Here is a 19,845-nt window from a genome sequence, read left to right on the forward strand (position 1 = left end):
TTATTAATTGTGACATTTCTGGCTGTTATAGTTTACATCTTACAGAATATGAGCCTACTGCAAAATGAGTGAAGGTATTAAAGTTCTGAATTTATGGAAGGTTATTCAAATTTTGTCGGTAAAAGAAGGAATTTTAAGCATAGTGCACATATTATATCATGGGATGTGTTACTCTTGCAGAAAAGTTTATTTCATGACAAATGCATTTTCTGCACTCATGTATAGAAAAAACAGAACACTTTGAATGACTGGAGATAGGACATTCACATTCACAGGACAACAGGACATGTATGTTAGTATGTTCTGCAGAAATGATTAGCATTTCTGTCACTTTGGTTCAGCATGTGTCGTGTTATCTACTAAGCATGGGGTCCGCCATGGGCCCTGATAACTTCTTCGGTGCATGACGGCATCAACATGTATAAGTCACAAATGACATCCTATGGTACAGCCAACCATGCTGCATTCACCTGGTTCCAAAGTTCATCTGTGGTACTTGGCATTAGATCACAGCACTACACCCATCGTTTCACCATATCCCACACATTTTTGATTGATGCCAAGTCTGGTGATGTGATAGGCCAGGACCATAGGCAACAAGTGGTCATGCATTGCCTTGCTGAAAAATGGTGTCTGGGATGTTGTGCAGAACAGGTACAGCTACGGGTTGCAGGATGTATTCACATAGGTCATACTGGTTACAGTGCCCTGGATGCACACCAACTGCAATTTGAGGCCGTTTCCAATAGGAATTCACACCACAAGGCCTTGATTTGGCACTGCATGTCTTGTGCGAATGCAGTCACTGTGATACCGTTCCCCTGTCTGTAACGAACCAAAATGCGATCATCATTTTGAAACAGACAGAACCTGGATCTGTCTGTAAACGCTATCTGATGCCATTCCTGTCCCTATTCCATACACCATTACCGTCTTGCATATTTTTGCACATTTGTCAAAGGTAGGCAGAAAAGTGGATGATGCACACATAATGCATGCCATAATAAACGGTGACAGACTGTCAACCCTGATAGTGTATGATGTGTTACACTGTCCCGCTGTTGTGCTAGAGCCAAGAAGGATGCAGATCTGTTGTGCAATGCTATTTTGATGAGGTGTCACTCTTCTCATGGGGTGGTCTGTATGGTGTGACCTGACCCATCTCATTGTGTTCTGTGATCTTCCGTGAAAGTTTCTGTACACATCCGTTGCACTGTTGAAACACTTCGTCCCACATGAGCAGCAATTTCCCAGATGGATGCATCACATTCTCTCATGACAATAGTGCACCCTCTTTCAAACTCACTGATTTGACAGTATGTTTCACACATATGCTTTTGAGGCATCCTCCATGTCTGCTCAAGTCACAGTGATCCGTTACTTTCAGATTACAGCGACAATGGACGCCTCAGGCATATTTTACCGGTAGGTGGTGTTGCACCGGGGTATTGATGTTGTGGTTCATTGAACCCTCTGCCAGGCACTTTATTGTGAATACCAGAGTAAGCACGTAGATTTAGATGTAGATGTCCTTGAACCTGCGGATTGACATGGTTCAAATGCTAATCATTTCTGCAGAACATACTAATGAACATGTCGTGTGAATACAAATGTCCTATCTCCAGTCATTCATGGTATCCTGTTTTTTTCTTTCTTTTTTTCTGAACATGAGTGTGTGTAAAAAAATTAAAAAGCTGAACCTACAGTTTAACATGAACGCTGAACAAAGTTGCAGCTTGTCATATTTTACATTAATAAACCATTGCCAATGGCAAAAGAGGTGATCAATGTCAGAAAAAGTCTGTGGACCAACTGGACATTTATAGTCTGGCACTTAAACACTGAGTCACTAGATCACAAATCTTTTTTATAGGATTTACAAAAATTTCAGGTGCAATAGTCCTCAAAATTTTCACTGCTGCCTTAAGTCATTGTAGACAATTCATAAATTAAAATGGAATTTTTTGCTAATTAGTTTATATTCTTTATCTCATAACATGATTATCAAAAACTTTAGTGCCAAACTTGCTGAACTCTGTTGGGGGAGAAAGTTATTTGGATGGATGTGAAAGCATTTTCCATGATACCAAAAGAGCATTTTTGCATTGTCATTGCGTTCTCTCTCTCTCTCTCTTTTTTTTTTCCTTGCGATAATTGCAGAAACACACTAAATGTAGAAGTAAGCTTTTGAAAAAAATTGCTTTAGGTCAAATACAGAATTATAATTGGTGTACACGTTACAGCTGTTCTAGTTGGTCATCTGCTGGAATTAGAATATGTTCAGGAATTGAAAAATCTGATTCTGCAAGATTATAGACAGATCTTCACAACTTTGGGTATAGCTTATGGTACATGTGAGGGTATTTTGTCAGTGAACATGAGAAGGATTGTAGTGAAGTTTGTAACACAGTTGCTTCACTATGATCAAAAGCAACATTGCATGAAAGTGTGCAAGGAAATTAAACAACTGCTGCAAAGTGTTTGAGTTTGGACAAGAGGAGAAAGCATCCACAAATGGGTATATGAACTGCTGGGTACTATACCACTACAGTGTGCAAACTCATGCAGCCTACATTTTTCAGGATTTTTTTTTTTATAAAAAACAAACTAACATTTCGTTTTCACTCACTGTACTCTCCAGAACTTTTGTGTGACTTCTTCCTCCTCCCTAAGATGAAAATCAAGTGAAGGGTTGGAGATTTGATTCAATTGAGGAAAGTCTAACAAAATTGCAGAGAGTACTAAATATCCTAACAAAGAAACACTTCCAAGATGCACTTAAAAAGGGTAGAGAAACATTGGTATTGGTGTTTCTCCCATAAGGAGGCTACTTTGAAGGTAATGGTGCGTTATAAGATCTAGATAAGACATATTAATTTTGTAATTTATTTCATGAACTTTTGGATACCACCTTATAGTTAGCAATTCATTTTTAAAGGCATTTGCATTTGAGAGGCGGCATTTGATGCTTGGGTCCCACATTTGTCAGTTTGCTTTAGTGATCTTTCAAATCATTAAATAATCAAGTACCAAAATTAATTCCTCCTGTTGATGTGAACATGAACGCCATGTCAAGTTGCACTAGAACCTTCACATCTTTCATTCTTTGGTATTTTTCCAAGTGAGCTCTGATCACCAGCAGCCACTGTCGCCAAGCGGTTCTAGGCGCTTCACTCCGAACCGCACTGCTGCTATGGTCGCAGGTTCGAGTCCCGCCTCGGGCATGAATGTGTATGATGTCCTTAGTTTAGTTAGTTTTAAGTAGTTCTAAGTCTAGGGGACTGATGACCTCAGATGTTAAGTCCCATAGTGCTTAGAGCCATTTGAATCATTTTATCTGAACACCAGGTTGTCACAGTTAAGGCTGCTGTACAGCTGGTATTCTAAACAGAATTATATATTTGTATTTCATTACTGACTAATTTCTTAATGTGTAAATTATTGTGAGCTCTGATTGGGTTACAGATTGGACGGTAAGAAGCCTAGTGCACCATTACGGCCACCTGGTGAAAACTGGTCTGGTGAGGCAACAAGAACACAAGGCTTTGCTGTTGAAGAAGCCCGTGTGGATATCAGCATAGGAGAAGCTGGTGCTGACCAGCGACAGGCCGCAGCAGCTCAGCGCAAAGAGCGCCCAGTCTGGATGACAGAGTCCACTGTCATTGGAGCTGGTGACGCTGCAATTGGTGCTGTAAGTATTGGTTGTATAAGTGATTTGAAATATTTTAGGCTATTTACGTGTAATCCAGTGTTTAAAATTTTCTAATCACCTTACACGTATGCCTGCAAGTACACTTTTATCAGCAAGTACGTAACGTTTCATGTTTCTTGTCACTTTAAGGAATGTGTTTTCTTTCATCATTAAAATAACAAGTCAGTGTTATTTTAAACTTCATATAGTGAAAGACACTCAAAGTGATTGTAAGATCATCAATGAATCATAGTGGTTACTGGAAATGTTCTTACTTATGAGGCTGTTGCTGTGAAACATGGTTGTGCTCCCCTTTTACAGGAACACAATATGTAATAAAACTGTATGTGGATGTTATCAATCATGAATATTGTCAGTAACACTGTTGAGCCAATGGAGGGAAAGGGGATGGGGTGGGGTTGGGGGGTATTATTTTCTGTTTTATGTTTAGCATTTTTTACCAAATTTTAATTAATTATGAATGTTTACATTTTCATGAGATTAGTAATTAGAAATAAAAAGATATTATTTTTTTAAAAATGTGATTCAATATTTGTTAATTTTTTTTCTTAGTGAGGGAGTGGAAAAGGCACTTCTTCACAGAAGTCAATTGTTAACAGATCACAGTTTCACGTGATCAACCACATAAACAGATAAAATATGTGTGTTTGTATAACTGGCTTGTAAGTCCATTAAGAAGTTTCTAATTGGGAAGTACTGAAGAGAATAGAGGGGGGGGGGGGGGAGGGAGTGCTTTCTCTGCTATGGATCTTTTAAATACTTAAAAGAAATTTTTCACTATTATTTACTGTGTACTAATAAAACCATTTTATGAAATTTCAAAATGTCACCATTCCCTTTTTTAAACTGATTAATAAATTTACTGTTCAATAACTATCAGTTACTAATATTACTAAACTGCTGCCCTCAGATTTATAACATTTTTGCTCGGGAGCAAGGAAAGTGCCGAATTTTGTTATATTTTGTAAAACTGTTATGTCATTAAAAATTACGTATTGCACATTATTATTTACACAAAATTCTCCTGTTCCTAATTATGCATGGCAGTTGTGGCACCTCTCTCCATAAGATTTACGTGAATATTCATAGAGACTCTCAATGAAATTTTGTATGAATGTCAACTTTTTAAAAGACATGCAAACTGTTTTCAAACATGTAATTTGCTTATTTGCAAATGAAATAAGTATGGAATTCTGTGCCATTTGTAGACTTAATTTTCATTTTAGCCTATTAAATGGGTAAAACAGTCCTATAAGGATGTACCATATCCAAAATAATTAACAATCATATCCCATATGAAGAAGCATATGTAATAAAATGGCAGCAGGAGATGAGATTCAGTGATACAGTTTGCATATTGATGATTTTTAGTAATATTCCCACTGTATGATATGCATCCTCAATTCTACAGAATTTTCTTATTGCAAACATTTTTATTGTATTTTGAGCTCCTGATAACACAAATGGCATCACAACCAGTTTTTACAGCTTCAGATTACACAGATGGCACCATAACTAGTTTTGACTTCTTAGCAAGTAGTCTTCAAATGATTTGAAAGTTACATAGTAACTTGTAAAACGTCATGCACTTTCTTTTCTACATAGTTCAGCTAGAAGATAATTTCTTACTTATCCAAGAAGTTTTTAAATGAAATCCCACCCTTGGTATAAATTTTCATTCGTCACTTCAGTCTGTGTGTATACATCACAGATGTTTGAGACTTATAAAGGTCTCTGGAACCATATAGTTTCAGTGGATCATTTGATTAGTTCCACATTCATTTCCAAAGCACAAGGGGCTTAGAATCTGTGTCCCAAGCTTATTACATGCATACCATCAAAGTAGTTACCACCTGTCTTTCTTTATTCTTGACCTTGTTCAATTCCAATGAGTGTATGCATAAACAGCTCATGTCAGATGTGATGTATGTGAAATACAACACAGCCATGTGCAGAAAGAAATATGGACGTTAGGTCCAATAATTACACTGGCTACGCTACAGGCTCAGGTCTCCCCACCATCGAATCCCTCTTGATGGTTTTCAGATGTGTCCATACAAAGAAAACATCATCATCCTTTGGTTCAAAGACAAGTAGGTTCAAAAATACATTGAATGTTCCTCATAAAGAAATATAGCTACCCTGAGTTACTAGATTCAAGCAGGGGTATAATGTGTTAGAATAAATAAATAAAAATTATGCCTCAGAAGACACACACATCATTATAATGTGAACCCTTGGATGAAATCTTAACATCTTAGCAAAATCAAATGGTCTGTTACAGTCTCTGTTGTGTGATTTTATTTACTACAGTTGTTAAGTGTTGTAGTGCAGTACAGTTGTGCATATTGAATAGTAAATTTGTCTGTACAGTGTGTACATAAAATCTGGGAATACTTTCAATTATTTATTGCACAAGAACTTCTCAAAAATTCGGATATGCCGACGACTGAGCAATAGCTGCAAGATGCAGATCAATGGAGGCAACAGAAAACACATTAACTGCGGATCTAACAAAGCTGGGAGATTACTTCCGAAGGTGGAGATTACGGCCAAACGTGACAAAAACGGAGGTGACATGCTTTCACCTCGACAATGCCCAAGCAAAAAGAAAGCTCAACGTTCATTTCGAAAACAGGCAGCTAAACCATAATAATTACCCCAGATATCTAGGCGTCACCTTTGACAGAAACCTAACATTCAAGGAACACCTACGTAATACAGCCGCAAAACTTAAAACTCGAAATAATATCATACAGAAGCTATGTGGGACCACGTGGGGCTCTTCCGCGGCTGTACTGAGATCTTCGGCTCTGGGACTTGTCTACACAACAGCAGAATATGCCGCACCGGTATGGCTAAACAGTAAACACACAGGCTTGATCGATGCTCAACTAAACTACACAATGAGGATGATATCAGGAACAATAAAGCCAACGCCTTTACACTGGCTACCTATACTGAGCAACATTCCCCCACCGGACCTGCGCAGAGAGAACGCTCTCTTACGCGAGTATGGAAAAGTGCTGAACAACGAGAAACTGCCAATCCATAAGGATGTTCCTGCCCTGGAGATGAACAGATTGCGCTCAAGACACCCCTCTTTAAAAAAGGCAAAAAATACGCATCCTCTCAACCCGGATTATGGCAACCTCTGGAAAATGCGGTGGAGAGAATCTGTGCCCCAAAACCTGCAGAATATGCCATGCATCAATGTCCAACCACCAGGATTCAATTTGCCAAGGAAAACTTGGATGACCCTGATTCGAATTCGGACAAATAATGGCAGATGTGCAGACAGCCTCCACAGGTGGGGTAAAATCACCACCCCGAGATGTGACTGCGGTGCGGACCGGCAGACGATTCGTCACATCGTGGAAGATTGCCCTCTTAGACGTTTTGCAGGAGACCCCAATGAGTTTCTGACCGCGACTGAAAGTGCAATAGACTATGTCACAAATCTGGATGTTTGTTTGTGAACTTTTGTTTGTTATATACACTATTTTTAAACACTTTTATATCTACAACTATATGTTACACACTGTGACTACTCTTTATTTCTGTGTCTTATGATTTTTATGTCTTTTCTATATGATGTGTTATATGCCATAAGCTAAATAAATAAATTGCACAAGAACTAAACATTGTACAGATGTCACACATATTGCATTTTGAAGAGAAACTCTGAAAGTTTTTTTTACAAACATTCGATATGTGAACCATGAGCGACCTGGCAGATGTCAATACGGTAATGGAATTCTTGCCATACCCGTCCTAGCATGGCATCATCGACTGTGGAAGTCGCTTCCTGTATTCTCTCCCAGAGCTCTGCCACATCACGTGGTAGAGGCAGTACATACACCAGATCTTTAATGTGTCCCCACAGAAAAAAGTCACAGGGAATGAGATTTGGTGATTGGGGAGGCCATTTCATGAAACAGCTCATTCCGCACCTGAACTTGCCATGTTTGCGACTAGTGCTGACTATCGGCAAATTACCAAACTAGGCTGTGGCAATATACATGGGGAAAAAAACAACTTTTAGGGTTTATCTTCAAGATGACATGTGTATAATATCTGTACAATGCTTGGTTCCTGTGCAATAAATAATTGAAAGTATTCCCGGACTTTACGTACACCCTGTATTTATCAGAGAGATTTGTCATATGTAAAACTCATGTCACCAACTGCTGTAATTTCGCAGGTTGACTCTGTGACACCGGTGATCACAGAGCCTGCAGCCGAAAAACCATCAGCAGGCAGTAATCGCAACCAGGAGGATATCATGTCAGTTCTGCTGGCTCATGAGAGGCGAAGCGGCGGAGCAGGGCTGTCTGGTTCAGCAGCCAATGCTGCAGTCCGGTCTGTGTTGCCTGGTGCATCCAGCCCAGCAAGTGACAGCAGTGGTGATGAGCAGGTCACCGGTGCCGTGGGTACAATGCCTGACACAAGTCAGTATCTGCATTTCATTTCTTACCTAGGATGTGCTGCATATTATATTTATTTCTGTCTGACATGTTACTTACACCCTCTTGTTCTCTGGCTTTTGAAATTAACCACCTGCATATGTTGTAAGACATCTTGAAGTGAAAGAACTCTTTTTAAGTATTGGAATTGTAAAGTGATGCACCAGTAATAGCTGGTTCATGTATGTGCTGGAAATGTAGAGAAGTATGGTCAGTAGGAAAAACAGTCAAGGTTGCAAAGACAGTAGAAGCTTTATTGATGTGTTTTCCCTTTTTGAGGCATCTCCAGAACTTTTTTAGGAACTGCAGGCAACACGTTAGTCACAAACAGCCAAATCTTTTGATATGCACCTTCAGTGAAGGTCTCGGTAAAGCTTCTGCTGTCATTGCAGTCTAAATTGTATCTTCTACTGAAAATATATCATGATTTCTGCACCATGATCACAGAATGGGACGATTTATAAAAGAAAAGTATGACTTAGTAACTGAGATGATGGTTTCTTTTTATAAATAGTCCTCAAGATGTTGGTTGAACAAGACATAAGGGTATGGGTCAATCGTTAATAAGTGCAAGAAATGTATTAGTACATTTGATCTGACTAATATAATAATTGGACAATTGATGCTCAGTGATAGGAACATGCGTAGTGGCCTATAAAGGAAAAGAAGATAGAAAAAAAAAAAAAAAAGATTTCAGAGGCTGGAATAATTAGTAAAGGGAAGAGGTGTTCATGAATGTTGTTGCAGAAGCAGCTGATGTGAAGAAGTGAAAGTGTGGATGTTTTTGTATGAAGGCAGACGGTGTGTTGAGAAGGAGAGAAAGTGGTATGGTTGAAAGATGTTTCAGCATAGCAGACATCACTTTTTTGCACCTTCTGTGGGATTTTGAATGTTGGTTAACTGGCAATAAACTTGATCATATTGAACACACAACTGACCTTAATGTTGATGATTAATGAAAATCACCTCAACTGTATTATTACACATTTATTGTGTTACAACTAGTTTTGTGTCTTTGAACATCTTCAGGTTGCTTGCAGTTAAACAAAACAGGAAATTTGGCTAATGCTACAACATCTTAATATAAAAAAAAGTAGGCAGTCACTGAATTGTGCTGAAGTCATGTCATAAATGGGCTGGTTGTCATGTAATATTAAAGACCAAATCCAAGAACACTGATCATAAACATTCAGCTGACTGCACAATGGAAATATGTCCAGCGGACATGGCATGCTGCATATAGTAAACTGCCCAGACAGGGCTGCTCCACGTCAGAGGTAAACATAGTAATTGGCCTCTTTTTTTCCCTTCACCATGTTGTGTGAAATTACTTCATATGTGTGATTGGTTACGCACCACTTTATCCATCTACATCAGTGCAACCTCATGTAAACTTTAGCACCTGTTCATTTATTGTATAGACCTGTACAAAATTAAGCACAGCTCACATTAATTTTTAGCATCACACAAAAACTACACAGTTCAGATATTTTCAGTTCTTTTACATGTTCAGTGACCAGACATTATTAGTTGTAATGGCTTGTACTCCGTAGTCATGCTCAGTTTATATGACAAATTAGGGATTCTGTTGTACCATATGTATTTACTTCACTGTTGATTGTATAATAGGTCATAAGGCATTATCAGCCTTATGATGATACAGTGTTGTGTAACCACTGGTGTAAGTTCTCTTCCATTGTAAATAATTGTAGCTAACTTACAAAAAGCTCACATGTAAATTTATTAACTGCATATGATAACCATTAGTTTGGTTGTCTTACCTCTTTTACATGTTCAAAGAAAAGCACCTCTTGTAACAATGATTTATGATCATTGTGTGAGATCAAAATTATCATTCCAGATGTATTTACATAATTATTCTGCAACTATACTTTATAATTATTGACTCATCATCACAGCTGCAAAATGATGAAGTTTGGTGTAAGATCTGTCACCTATTTCCGTGTTGTTGTGCATAATTGTATTGTTGTGCATAATTGTATTGTTAACTTTTGTTCAGTTCTACTTTTCAATTGTTTACATTAATTGTGCACTCATTAATATGAATTTTGTACTTAATGTTTGGTCATTGCTTGTAACGATTATGATTGCACAGTTGACTGTTGCATTTAACAAAGGCCCAATTACAATGTTTACATATTTACGGCTGTCATGGAGTTCCACTGTCCAGGCAGTTTACTGTGTGTGTTATGCCATGTCTGCTCGCCATACTTCTGTGAAGCGGTGAGCAGGATATTTATCAGTGTTCTCGGATTTGGTTTTTAACATTACATACGACAACCAGACCATTTATGTTGTAACTTCAGCACAACTCACTAAGGATTTAGTATAAAGTTGTTATCAATGTCAGTCACCTGTTTTATTTGTTATGTTGCTATAGATTTAGTCTATTTTCCTCTTTTGTTTAACTACAGGCATCCTGAAGATGTTTGAAGAAATGAAACTAGTTGTAACACAATAAATGTGTAATAATGCAGTAGAGGTAGTTTTCATTCACCATTAAGATCACTTGGTATCATAGAGGAGCTTGATGATGGTATAATGTAACACAGAAATCAATTGCAAATAAAATAAGATTTATAGATACATCAGAAGCAGTCATTCCTACTATATAAACATAATAAACATAAAAATGCTTTAAAATAGTTATTAAGGTACGCAGATAGAAGAAATTGCAATGAAATATTTCCCTCACAAGACAAAGTTAAATTTTAAAGTATCATTGAATCATGGTTGACATGAGGCTCAGTGGGTAGGTAGGTTGGTTTAACATTCCAGTTTTATTTTATTTTATTGAACACACAACTGACCTTAATGTTGATGATTTTTAAGAAACTTTGTGTCAGATACTTTGTTTCCCTTCATGCATCACAGTGTTGGTATATTGTGCCATAAATGTGACTGAAACTTTGTGAAGATATTATGATCATACCAGTTTTTGCAGTTAACAATTAATTTTTAAGCATGTACAATATGGAAACATGGCCTCAAATTTTTTGAAAAATGTTTAACTGCTGTTTTTAATGTACTACATGGATTTTTACTGTTCTTTGCATGAAACTATGAAGCATGGCTGTAAAATTATATTTTGGTGTTTAAAAAAATTCATAATTTTTACAGTTCCCTTTGTTATTGTTGTTGTAGTCTTCAGTCTGAAAACTGATTTTATACAGTCCTCAATGCTAGTCTGTTCTCAGCAAGTCTCTTTCTTTCTTCATAGCTACTGCAGCCTACATCTACTTGTACCTGTGTCCCATAATCAAGCTTTGGTCTGTCTCTTAATCCACCCTCCCCCTCATTCATACACTCTATGCAAGTATCAAACTAGCTGTTCCTCGGTGCCTCTTGACGCTTCTTATTAATCTTTCCTGATTTTGCTATAAATTTCTTTTCTCATTGATTCGCTTTGCTAAATCTTCATTAGTTATCCCATCTGCCCTCCTAATCATCATCATTTTTCATCACACTGCATTTCAAAAGTGTCTAATTCTTCCTGTTTGTATTGTTTATTTCCATGTTTCACTTTCATATGAGGCCACATTCTATACAAATGTTTTCAGGGAAGATACCCTAACTCTTAAACTTTACATAGTTGTCTTTTTAAGAAAGGTTTTTCTTGCTCTTACCAATCAACATTTTATATCTCCTTTGCTTCTTCCACCATCAGCTATTTTGCTGCCTATGCACCAAAATTCACCCAGAACTTTTAGTGTTGCATTTCCTAACCTGATTCCTTCAGCACCACGTGACTTCATTTGATTATACTACATTACAATTGTTTTAATTGTATTTGATGTTCATCATATAATCTGTTTTCATAGGGTGTATACACCCCAGGACAACAAGGATATTTGGAGCAAATACGGGAATTTTTTTCATCTAGGGAAAACCCAGAAATCTTTTGGAACTCTGGGAACTTTTCATTGTTTTAGTTTTCAGTTACATTTTTGTAATGTTGTCTGGTAAGAACTAATACTCTATCAAAGAATTTTACGTTAGCCTGTCACTGCAGAATAATACTGCAGTAGCTGAGCGAATAACACCAAAATAAAACTTAAGTTGCAAAGGAAATGTGCCATTTACAATAATAAACATATTGCTCATACAGGCATCTGCTGGCAGCAAAATGTGTCAGGGGCTTTAGCAAGAAGACTATGCAATACTTTGTTACAAAAAACTGCTTGTAATGAGTGTTTATGACAAGCATTGTTTTCACAGCAAATTTCCTTTTATGGAAGATGAATTGTGTTATGGGTGATAATGTGCAATGAATTTCTTAAATCACAAAGCATTTGACTGTCATTCAAAGTTAACACTTCGAGAATCAATGAACAGAAAACTTTTGTGCCCAGAAGACCAGCCATTTATGTCATTATTTAAAATTTTACTAGCACGTTTGTATTTGATGTATCTTAAAGGGTCACACACGCTAAAAAAGATGAAGTTTCATGGTTAGTTTTCCATATAATTTTAGTTCTTTCATAAATTACAAATTATGCAATACATTTTTTCACAGGTGTAAATGCACTTTTCACTCGGATGAAAATATACATACAAGTGGAAGTACATGGCAAAAGTATAATTATCCTTAAAAATGTGTGAGGTGTGTTCTTGAACAATTTCATATGTAATTGGCTTTCCTATGGAAAAATAAGAATGCTCGACAGAACGTATTTTCAGCCAGGTATCTCATGAAACATTAGATGCACAACAGTGAAATTTTCAGAAATATTCAGTTGCTACAATTTAAGCTGTGCTCTTAGGCTCCATGTGAACATCTGCTCTTGTTAGCTGCCAAGATCAGGTGGCATGAGCTAAGATTGTCTGATAAAAGTGCATTGTGTAGCACAATCTCGATTTCAGTGCTTAGGAAGGTATCATGGTGTATTAGGTGGAATTTGTGTTTATACTTCTGTAATATGAAAATATGCATTGTACATGTTGCTGCACATCAGAGATGTTTCCAAAACAGGTTTTTTGCTGGATTACCATTCAGAGTATTGATGAGTTTTACAGCTCCAAGGGAAAGTATATTGTCACTTAACATAGAAAAATATACTTTCAGTTGGGTTTGGTGTATTTTCATCTGGGAAAAAGTGTTTTCTCACCTGTGAAAAAGTGTATTTTTATCCAGGAAATCTGGAATTGTTTTTTTCTTGTCCGTGTATGCATCCTGTCTCAGGACTCTCTCCAATGCGTTGTTGTGTTAGACACATTTCTGTGTCTTATTTTGTAAGATAAGTTGTAGGATCATTATTGCCTCATGTAACTCCTACATCTGTTCTGGAGACAAGCTGACATTTCCACATGTCAGCTTCTATCATTCAGCCTATTCTTCTGTTGATAATTTGTGTCAGTATTTGGAAATCATGACTTATTAAAGTGATGGTTTAAAAAAATTTGCACCTATCACACCTGCCCCCACTGGTTTGGGCTCCTAGATTCTTTTTATTGATTTATTTAGATTTTTTTGCCAAATGCATATAGGTCTCATTATAACAGCTAGCAAATACAATAGTCATTAATGCTTTTGAGTCTTTGCACATAATAGTTTACCGCATGTCAGAAAGTCTATATTGCATAAAATCATCTTGTTAATTATCATATGTCTGCCTTGTTATACATCAGTGGGCTCAAAATGTTTACTGTTTTAAAATTTGTTAAGTGAATACAGACACCTTCCAAGTTAGTTTTAATTTAACATTTTTATTATTAGTATACAGGGATTCTGGCAACTTAATACCATGTAAGCCCATTAATGTATGAATTCCAGATTGTCATTTTTAATTTAGTTCTTTAGGTTCTTCTGAAAGTTGGGAGTATTTCACCTGACTCATGAGTCTTGCATATCAGATGCAATAATTTTGTCTTGGCTGGCTCTCCCAAGGATCCCAATCCACGATGACAGCTGCTAGAAGGCACTGCTATAATCTGCGAGTGCTGCTGTCACTACTGCAGTGCTGGCTACAGAGAGACGCCCATAATACCGACCTGTCAGTGCTCACACCTGCCCTCTACAGCCAGCAACACTGCTGCTCAGTCATTCAGTTGTGATTTCATTGTTCTATAGTATTGATCTCACTATAACATCATTGTTGTGGTTCTGGATTCACTATGTCTTAGGTTTTCGATCCTGGTTTACTAGGTGGACTTGTTATTCCAGTGTGCCGTCTTCCTTGTTCATGTTTCTCTTGCTGTCCTCCTGTTTACTCTCTGGTGGTTCACTGCTTGACACCCTTGGCCAGTCATCCAGGCTTCCCAGGTTTCTGAGTCATTCCCAGTCTTGCCAGATTTTGGTCACTATAATTGGTGATGGGGAGAAAGGTTAGTGGCATTCCACAGACATGAGGCTGGAATAGCAACTGCTCCTGCAGCAGCAATTCAGACAGCAGATCCAAAAGCTGTTTCAGTAACAGACTGAATTGCTTCATCAGCAATTTCAGTTTTTATTGGATTGCTTACAGATTCAGGTTCCCATCCAGGCTGTGGTCACTTCCCAGGCAGAGAGCTGTCCACACGCACTTCTACCATTTAACATTGCCAAAGGTAATTAGGACACGTATTTGCAGTGGTTGTGACAGCATTTCACTGCTTTTCAGGTTTCTGATGATACTTTCCAACAATCTCTCTTCCTTACTTGGGCTTCCCTGCACCACCTTATTGGACAAAGGGCCCTATAGTTCAATTCTTTTATCTTGGCGGCTCGCGCATGCCCGCCCAGACGCGGGTGATTGCTGCGTTGCCAGTTGCACACGACGCACGCGCCATTAGAAGCAGCGCCATAGTATAGCATAGTTCGCAAGCTTACGTTTAGGGGGGAGCGCGCATTTCAAGAAGTAGAGCCACCACGGCTGCATTAACCCTTTCGCTGCTACAAAGACGTGCTCCCTGCATTCCGCGCTGTGCGCGATTTTGTCACTGCACTGCTCGCCTGTGCAGACACATCGTGTTCCGACTGCTTTGACACTCTTATCATTCGATTCCACAAAAACTATTTGGCCAAAAAATTAGAGTTTTACACATCTTCTTGACTGATACCTTCCCCCCATAAATGACTTAATTTTGTTTCGATGTTCAACGCAGTTATTATGCATTAAATATAGTAAACCATTGCACTCCATAGAGTATGGTCGATTTTAGTTGCCATAATGTTGAGAATGAAATGTGGACAAGATACCTAAATTTCATAAAAAATTCTTGTATAACAATATCTCCTTTAAGTACCACATAAGTGTCGTATGTAGTATTGAGAAATATTCCGTCTTTCGCGACTGTAACAAAAGTTTTATTTACACTGAGCACGTTTGGCTTTATTTTAAAGCACTTCAATCAATCTAAAGGAAGTAGACAAAATACATTAAACAAAACTGTGGACTTACAAAAACATTAGGACTTGAATATACCGTCTATCAGTGAAGTGCTCTGAGCTATGTCAAATATAATTTTTGTGTGTGGCACACACAAACATCATTTATTTGCTAAAACACTGATCAGCCAACACAAACGTTGAATATTGTGTTACCGCTGCACAAAACTACGAAAGGTGACTTGGCAATGGAGGAGACAAAAATACTGTCCACTGAAGATGCTTCAAAGGAGAGAAACGCGTCTGGTCTAAATAAGTCGCTTATTACAGTTGCAGAAGAGGAATATATTTCAGTACCATTGGTAAAACTGCGACTATGGAACAAAAACAAGAAAGAGAACATGATTACCATTGTGTATGTGCCACACCTTTCATTGATTGAAGTGCTTTAACATAAAGCCAAATGCGTCCGGTGTAAATAAAACTTTTATTGCGGTCGCGAAAGACGGAATATTTCTCAATATTACATACGACACCTTTGTGGTACTTAAATTAAATGAGATATTGTTATACAGTAAATTTTATATGATATTTAGGTACCTTGTCCACATTTCATTCTCAACATTGTGGCAACTAAAATCGACCATACGGCAAACTCTTCAAAATTTCGTGCAATGGTTTACTACATTTAATGCTGCATAATAACTGCGTTGAACATCGAAACAAAATTAAGTCATTTATGGGGGGAAGGTATCAGTCAAGAAGACTTGTAAAAATCAAATTTTTGGGCCAAATAGTTTTTGTGAAATCGAATGATAAGTGTGTCAAAGCAGTGGGAACACCATGTGTCTGCACAGGCGAGCAGTGCAGTGATGACAAAATCGCGCACAGCGCGGAATGCGGGGAGCACGTGTCTGCAGCAGCGAAAGGGTTAATGAAGAGACAAAGCACTAGAAATTTCAAAAAATTGCATTCAAAGGAATATAATTCGTGAAGTAAGGCACTTCGATATTGTTTTTAAATAATGAAAATATTAAGCACCGCACAAGGTCTGAACTCATAACCTTTCGCGTAGAAGCCCAACACTTTAACCGTTATGCTAACGCAGCTCGTCCGATTTCTCAACGCCATGAGGACTCTAACATATCACGCAAAATATTGACAAACGCTGTTGGTATGACTATGAATTACTCATGCTTCGTCGAAGTGCAATAGGAAATAAACAATTACCGCTGTTCTTTATTGCGAAAAAGCGGTTCGTGAGATTGATACAAACACCTTTCCTTGCTATCGCCTGAATTAGGAGTCTTATTGCTTGTTTGGTTTAATTAATTAATAGAATATGAAGCAATTGGTATAAAGAATACTTTTTCCAAACTTTCTATAAAAGACACTCGTCCGTGCTCTGCTCTGCAGTCGAGATCTGGCAACGTCGTTCTCTGTTCATTGGTTGACTGTGTTTTGTGACGTCAGATGCGCAGAACGAACCTAAACTCGGCCGCCAACCAATGACATCAAGCACCTGTTTAGTCCACTGTTTCACCCATCCTCCAATCAGGTGCAATAATTTTGTATTGGCTCCCCCCCCCCCCCGCCCTCCCCCCCCTCCCCCAAGGATCTCTGCATCTGTTATCCTGGCCTGGCAAGTTTGAAAGTACTCTGGAAGGCATTACCCTTGACGACGACTGCAGCTCTGTCTATGGAGACCCGTCTGTCCTGCTGGCCTACAAGCGCAGCTGCTCAAAAGTTCGCCGTGATTTCACTGCGCTGTTGTATTGATCTCACTACACATAATTCATTTGGTTCTGGATTTGCTGTCGTAGGTTTTCAGTCGTGGTTTACTTGCTGGACTTGTTATACCACCACACCATCTCCATTGATTCTCCTTCTGCAATTGATGTCCAGCTGTTTACTCTTGGGTGGCTCGCTGTGTGGTGCCCTCAGCCAGTAGGCCAGCCTCCAAAGATTTTCATGTTGTTTTTGCCTTATCAGATTCTGGTCACTACATTTTCCGCTGCAGGGGCCTTGTTTCGACTTAGGTCGCTCAGTCTATGTTGAATTCTTCTCACAGTATCACATCTTCCATTTCATCTTTAACTACTTCTTTTTTCCTTCTTCTAATATCATCTTCGAATATATTTCCTTTGTATCGACCTTCTGTATATTCCTTCCACCTCTCAGCCTTCCTTTCTTTGATTACTACTGTTGTGCCATCAATATTGATACGGATGCTACTCTTTCCCATAGTCATGCATGCTTCTATTGCTTTCCATTTTGTTTCTAGCTGTTCTTGGTTTACCATTTTGCACTTTCTGTCAGTCTCATGGAAGGACTTTATCCTGCAGTGGGCGTCAGGTAACTTATAGTGACTATGGAATGAAAGGTCTATTACTAAAACTTATGTTTCATTAGTATTATAAATAAAAGGTATGGCTACTTTCTAAACAGTGGAAACTTGAATTTGTAGTCAAAAATTACAAATCTTGCATTTACTTGTGTGTGATAGTGCAATTGGATGCACACAGTGTCTAGTGTCAACACTCATCCAGTGTTACTGACAGTGATCGTATTAGGACAGAGTCTTTAAAATGGTCTATAGGAGAACTAACGAAGTGGAAGTTGCAGCTGGCTAGGGCGTAGTGTAAATAGTAATGTCATCCTTTATGTCCTGTAGGCAGTACTTTGTAAATTGGGCTTGAGCTCTGTCCTAATGTTCAGAAAGGAAGAGTGGAAAGTGGAGGTTAAAATCTGATAACTGCTTTAGTATTTCTTAATTAGCATGAGCAAGAATTCATATTTGTTTCTGAAACCTCTCATGTAACCCAATGTAATTAATATAATGCTGTAGTAGACAAGATAGTAAGAGCTATTAGAAAGAAAGTTCTGAGTGCCTTGCTGCACTCCTACTCCTTTTTCTACTTTCCTCCCTTAATTAAAAACCTATGGTTTAAAAGCTAGAAGTGCTGTAATGTCTAGTTATATGTTACTATTAATGTTATTTTCTCAATGATAAAGGTTTTAATTTTATTTCAACTTTTTTTTTTCTTTCAGATGAGATTGAAATTATGGATTCAGAGGAAGATGACTATGTTCCTACAGTCACAATAGGAGACAAAAGTGTTCCTGTTACAGAAGTGAATGATAGCCTTATTGCTCAAATGACACCAGTTGAGAAGGAAGCATACATACAGATATACCAGGAGTACTACTCTCATATGTATGACTAAAATTTGTGGGCTCTTCATGTTAAGAGAAGGGATCTGAAAGTGGTGTCATTATTGTGCTGTGAACAAGCTGAGAAGTGACATGTATTCTACCTGTTAAAAGTTTTGTGTACTGAGATGAATTTTCACAGAATGCCATATATATATTTCAGCCAAACTTCCACTGCTTCCAAATAGTTTTCTTTGTAACAATGAACTTGTTTTATTTTTTATGTATGTAAGTAACCTTCCCTTTGATGTTGTATGAGTAGAGATCATTTGTTGTTCATTGCTACTGCAGCACATGATCTTGATGTTGTCCTTGTCATGCATGGAAGAAGAAAGCTAGCTGGTGGCTAGATAAACTGTTCTCAGCACTGTTACTATTTCTGGATGTGATAAGAGTTGTGAAAAGATTTTCTGTGATGAACTTTGTGAGCTACTGCTCACACTTGTCGAACAATACATGAGAGTCCCATTTAAATGAAGTTGTTATTTTAGTAGACAAATCATGATCTATGTAATTGTATTTGATAGTTGTTTACTGAATGACAGAATTTAAATGTTGTGCTGACTGTATATTTTTGATATAAAAAAAATTGAAACATAATAAGGTAAAAAATGAGTGTTGCATCAGCCTATTCATTTTGCCAGAAGTTTGCTGATCTCTGTGCATCCATTCTGTGAAGTGTCAGCTAAATGGTCAATCTGTGTGAATGAGTGAGTGAGTCCACTTATAAAATTACAATGCACCAAGGTCAGTCAAAAGAAAATTAAGATATTTCTTTTTCACAAGTAATAAAAGCAACTTATCGCCTGCAAAATATTATTTTATTGTATTTGTTAAAGTAGATTTCCTTAGTGCAGAGATTTTTTTCTCCAGTGTAAGAGTAGTTCAGAAATTCTACTATAATAACACACACATGTATTCCACATTGTCACTTCAAGATGTTACTCAGTGTATTTTGGTCTAGGGTATCCTCTTCTTCAACACCAATCCTTCAGTACTCATGGATTATAGAATTTCCTTGTCTAAGGAACAGAACACTGCCAGTCCTTATAAAGAAATGGCAGTTCTGAACTTGTGCTTTGAAGTAAGTGCTTTGTTCTGTGTGATGGATAGTTTTGAAAACATGT

The 19,845-nt window shown here is 37.8% G+C and overlaps 1 protein-coding gene across 1 annotated transcript in view; it reads left to right on the plus strand.

Annotated features, from left to right (window-relative positions):
* The window catches only part of LOC126203431 (general transcription factor IIE subunit 1), a 91,551-nt gene extending 72,019 nt beyond the window's left edge, over positions 1-19,532 (plus strand). Inside the window, exons 5-7 of the mRNA XM_049937750.1 lie at positions 3,466-3,691; positions 7,917-8,163; positions 18,557-19,532. Coding sequence (XP_049793707.1) covers positions 3,466-3,691; positions 7,917-8,163; positions 18,557-18,732 — 649 coding nt within the window. The 3' untranslated portion in view covers positions 18,733-19,532. The remainder of the gene's footprint in view (positions 1-3,465; positions 3,692-7,916; positions 8,164-18,556) is intronic.
* Positions 19,533-19,845: the final 313 nt, after the last annotated feature.

Source organism: Schistocerca nitens, chromosome 9 (assembly GCF_023898315.1).
Source record: "Schistocerca nitens isolate TAMUIC-IGC-003100 chromosome 9, iqSchNite1.1, whole genome shotgun sequence".
Taxonomy (NCBI): domain Eukaryota; kingdom Metazoa; phylum Arthropoda; class Insecta; order Orthoptera; family Acrididae; genus Schistocerca; species Schistocerca nitens.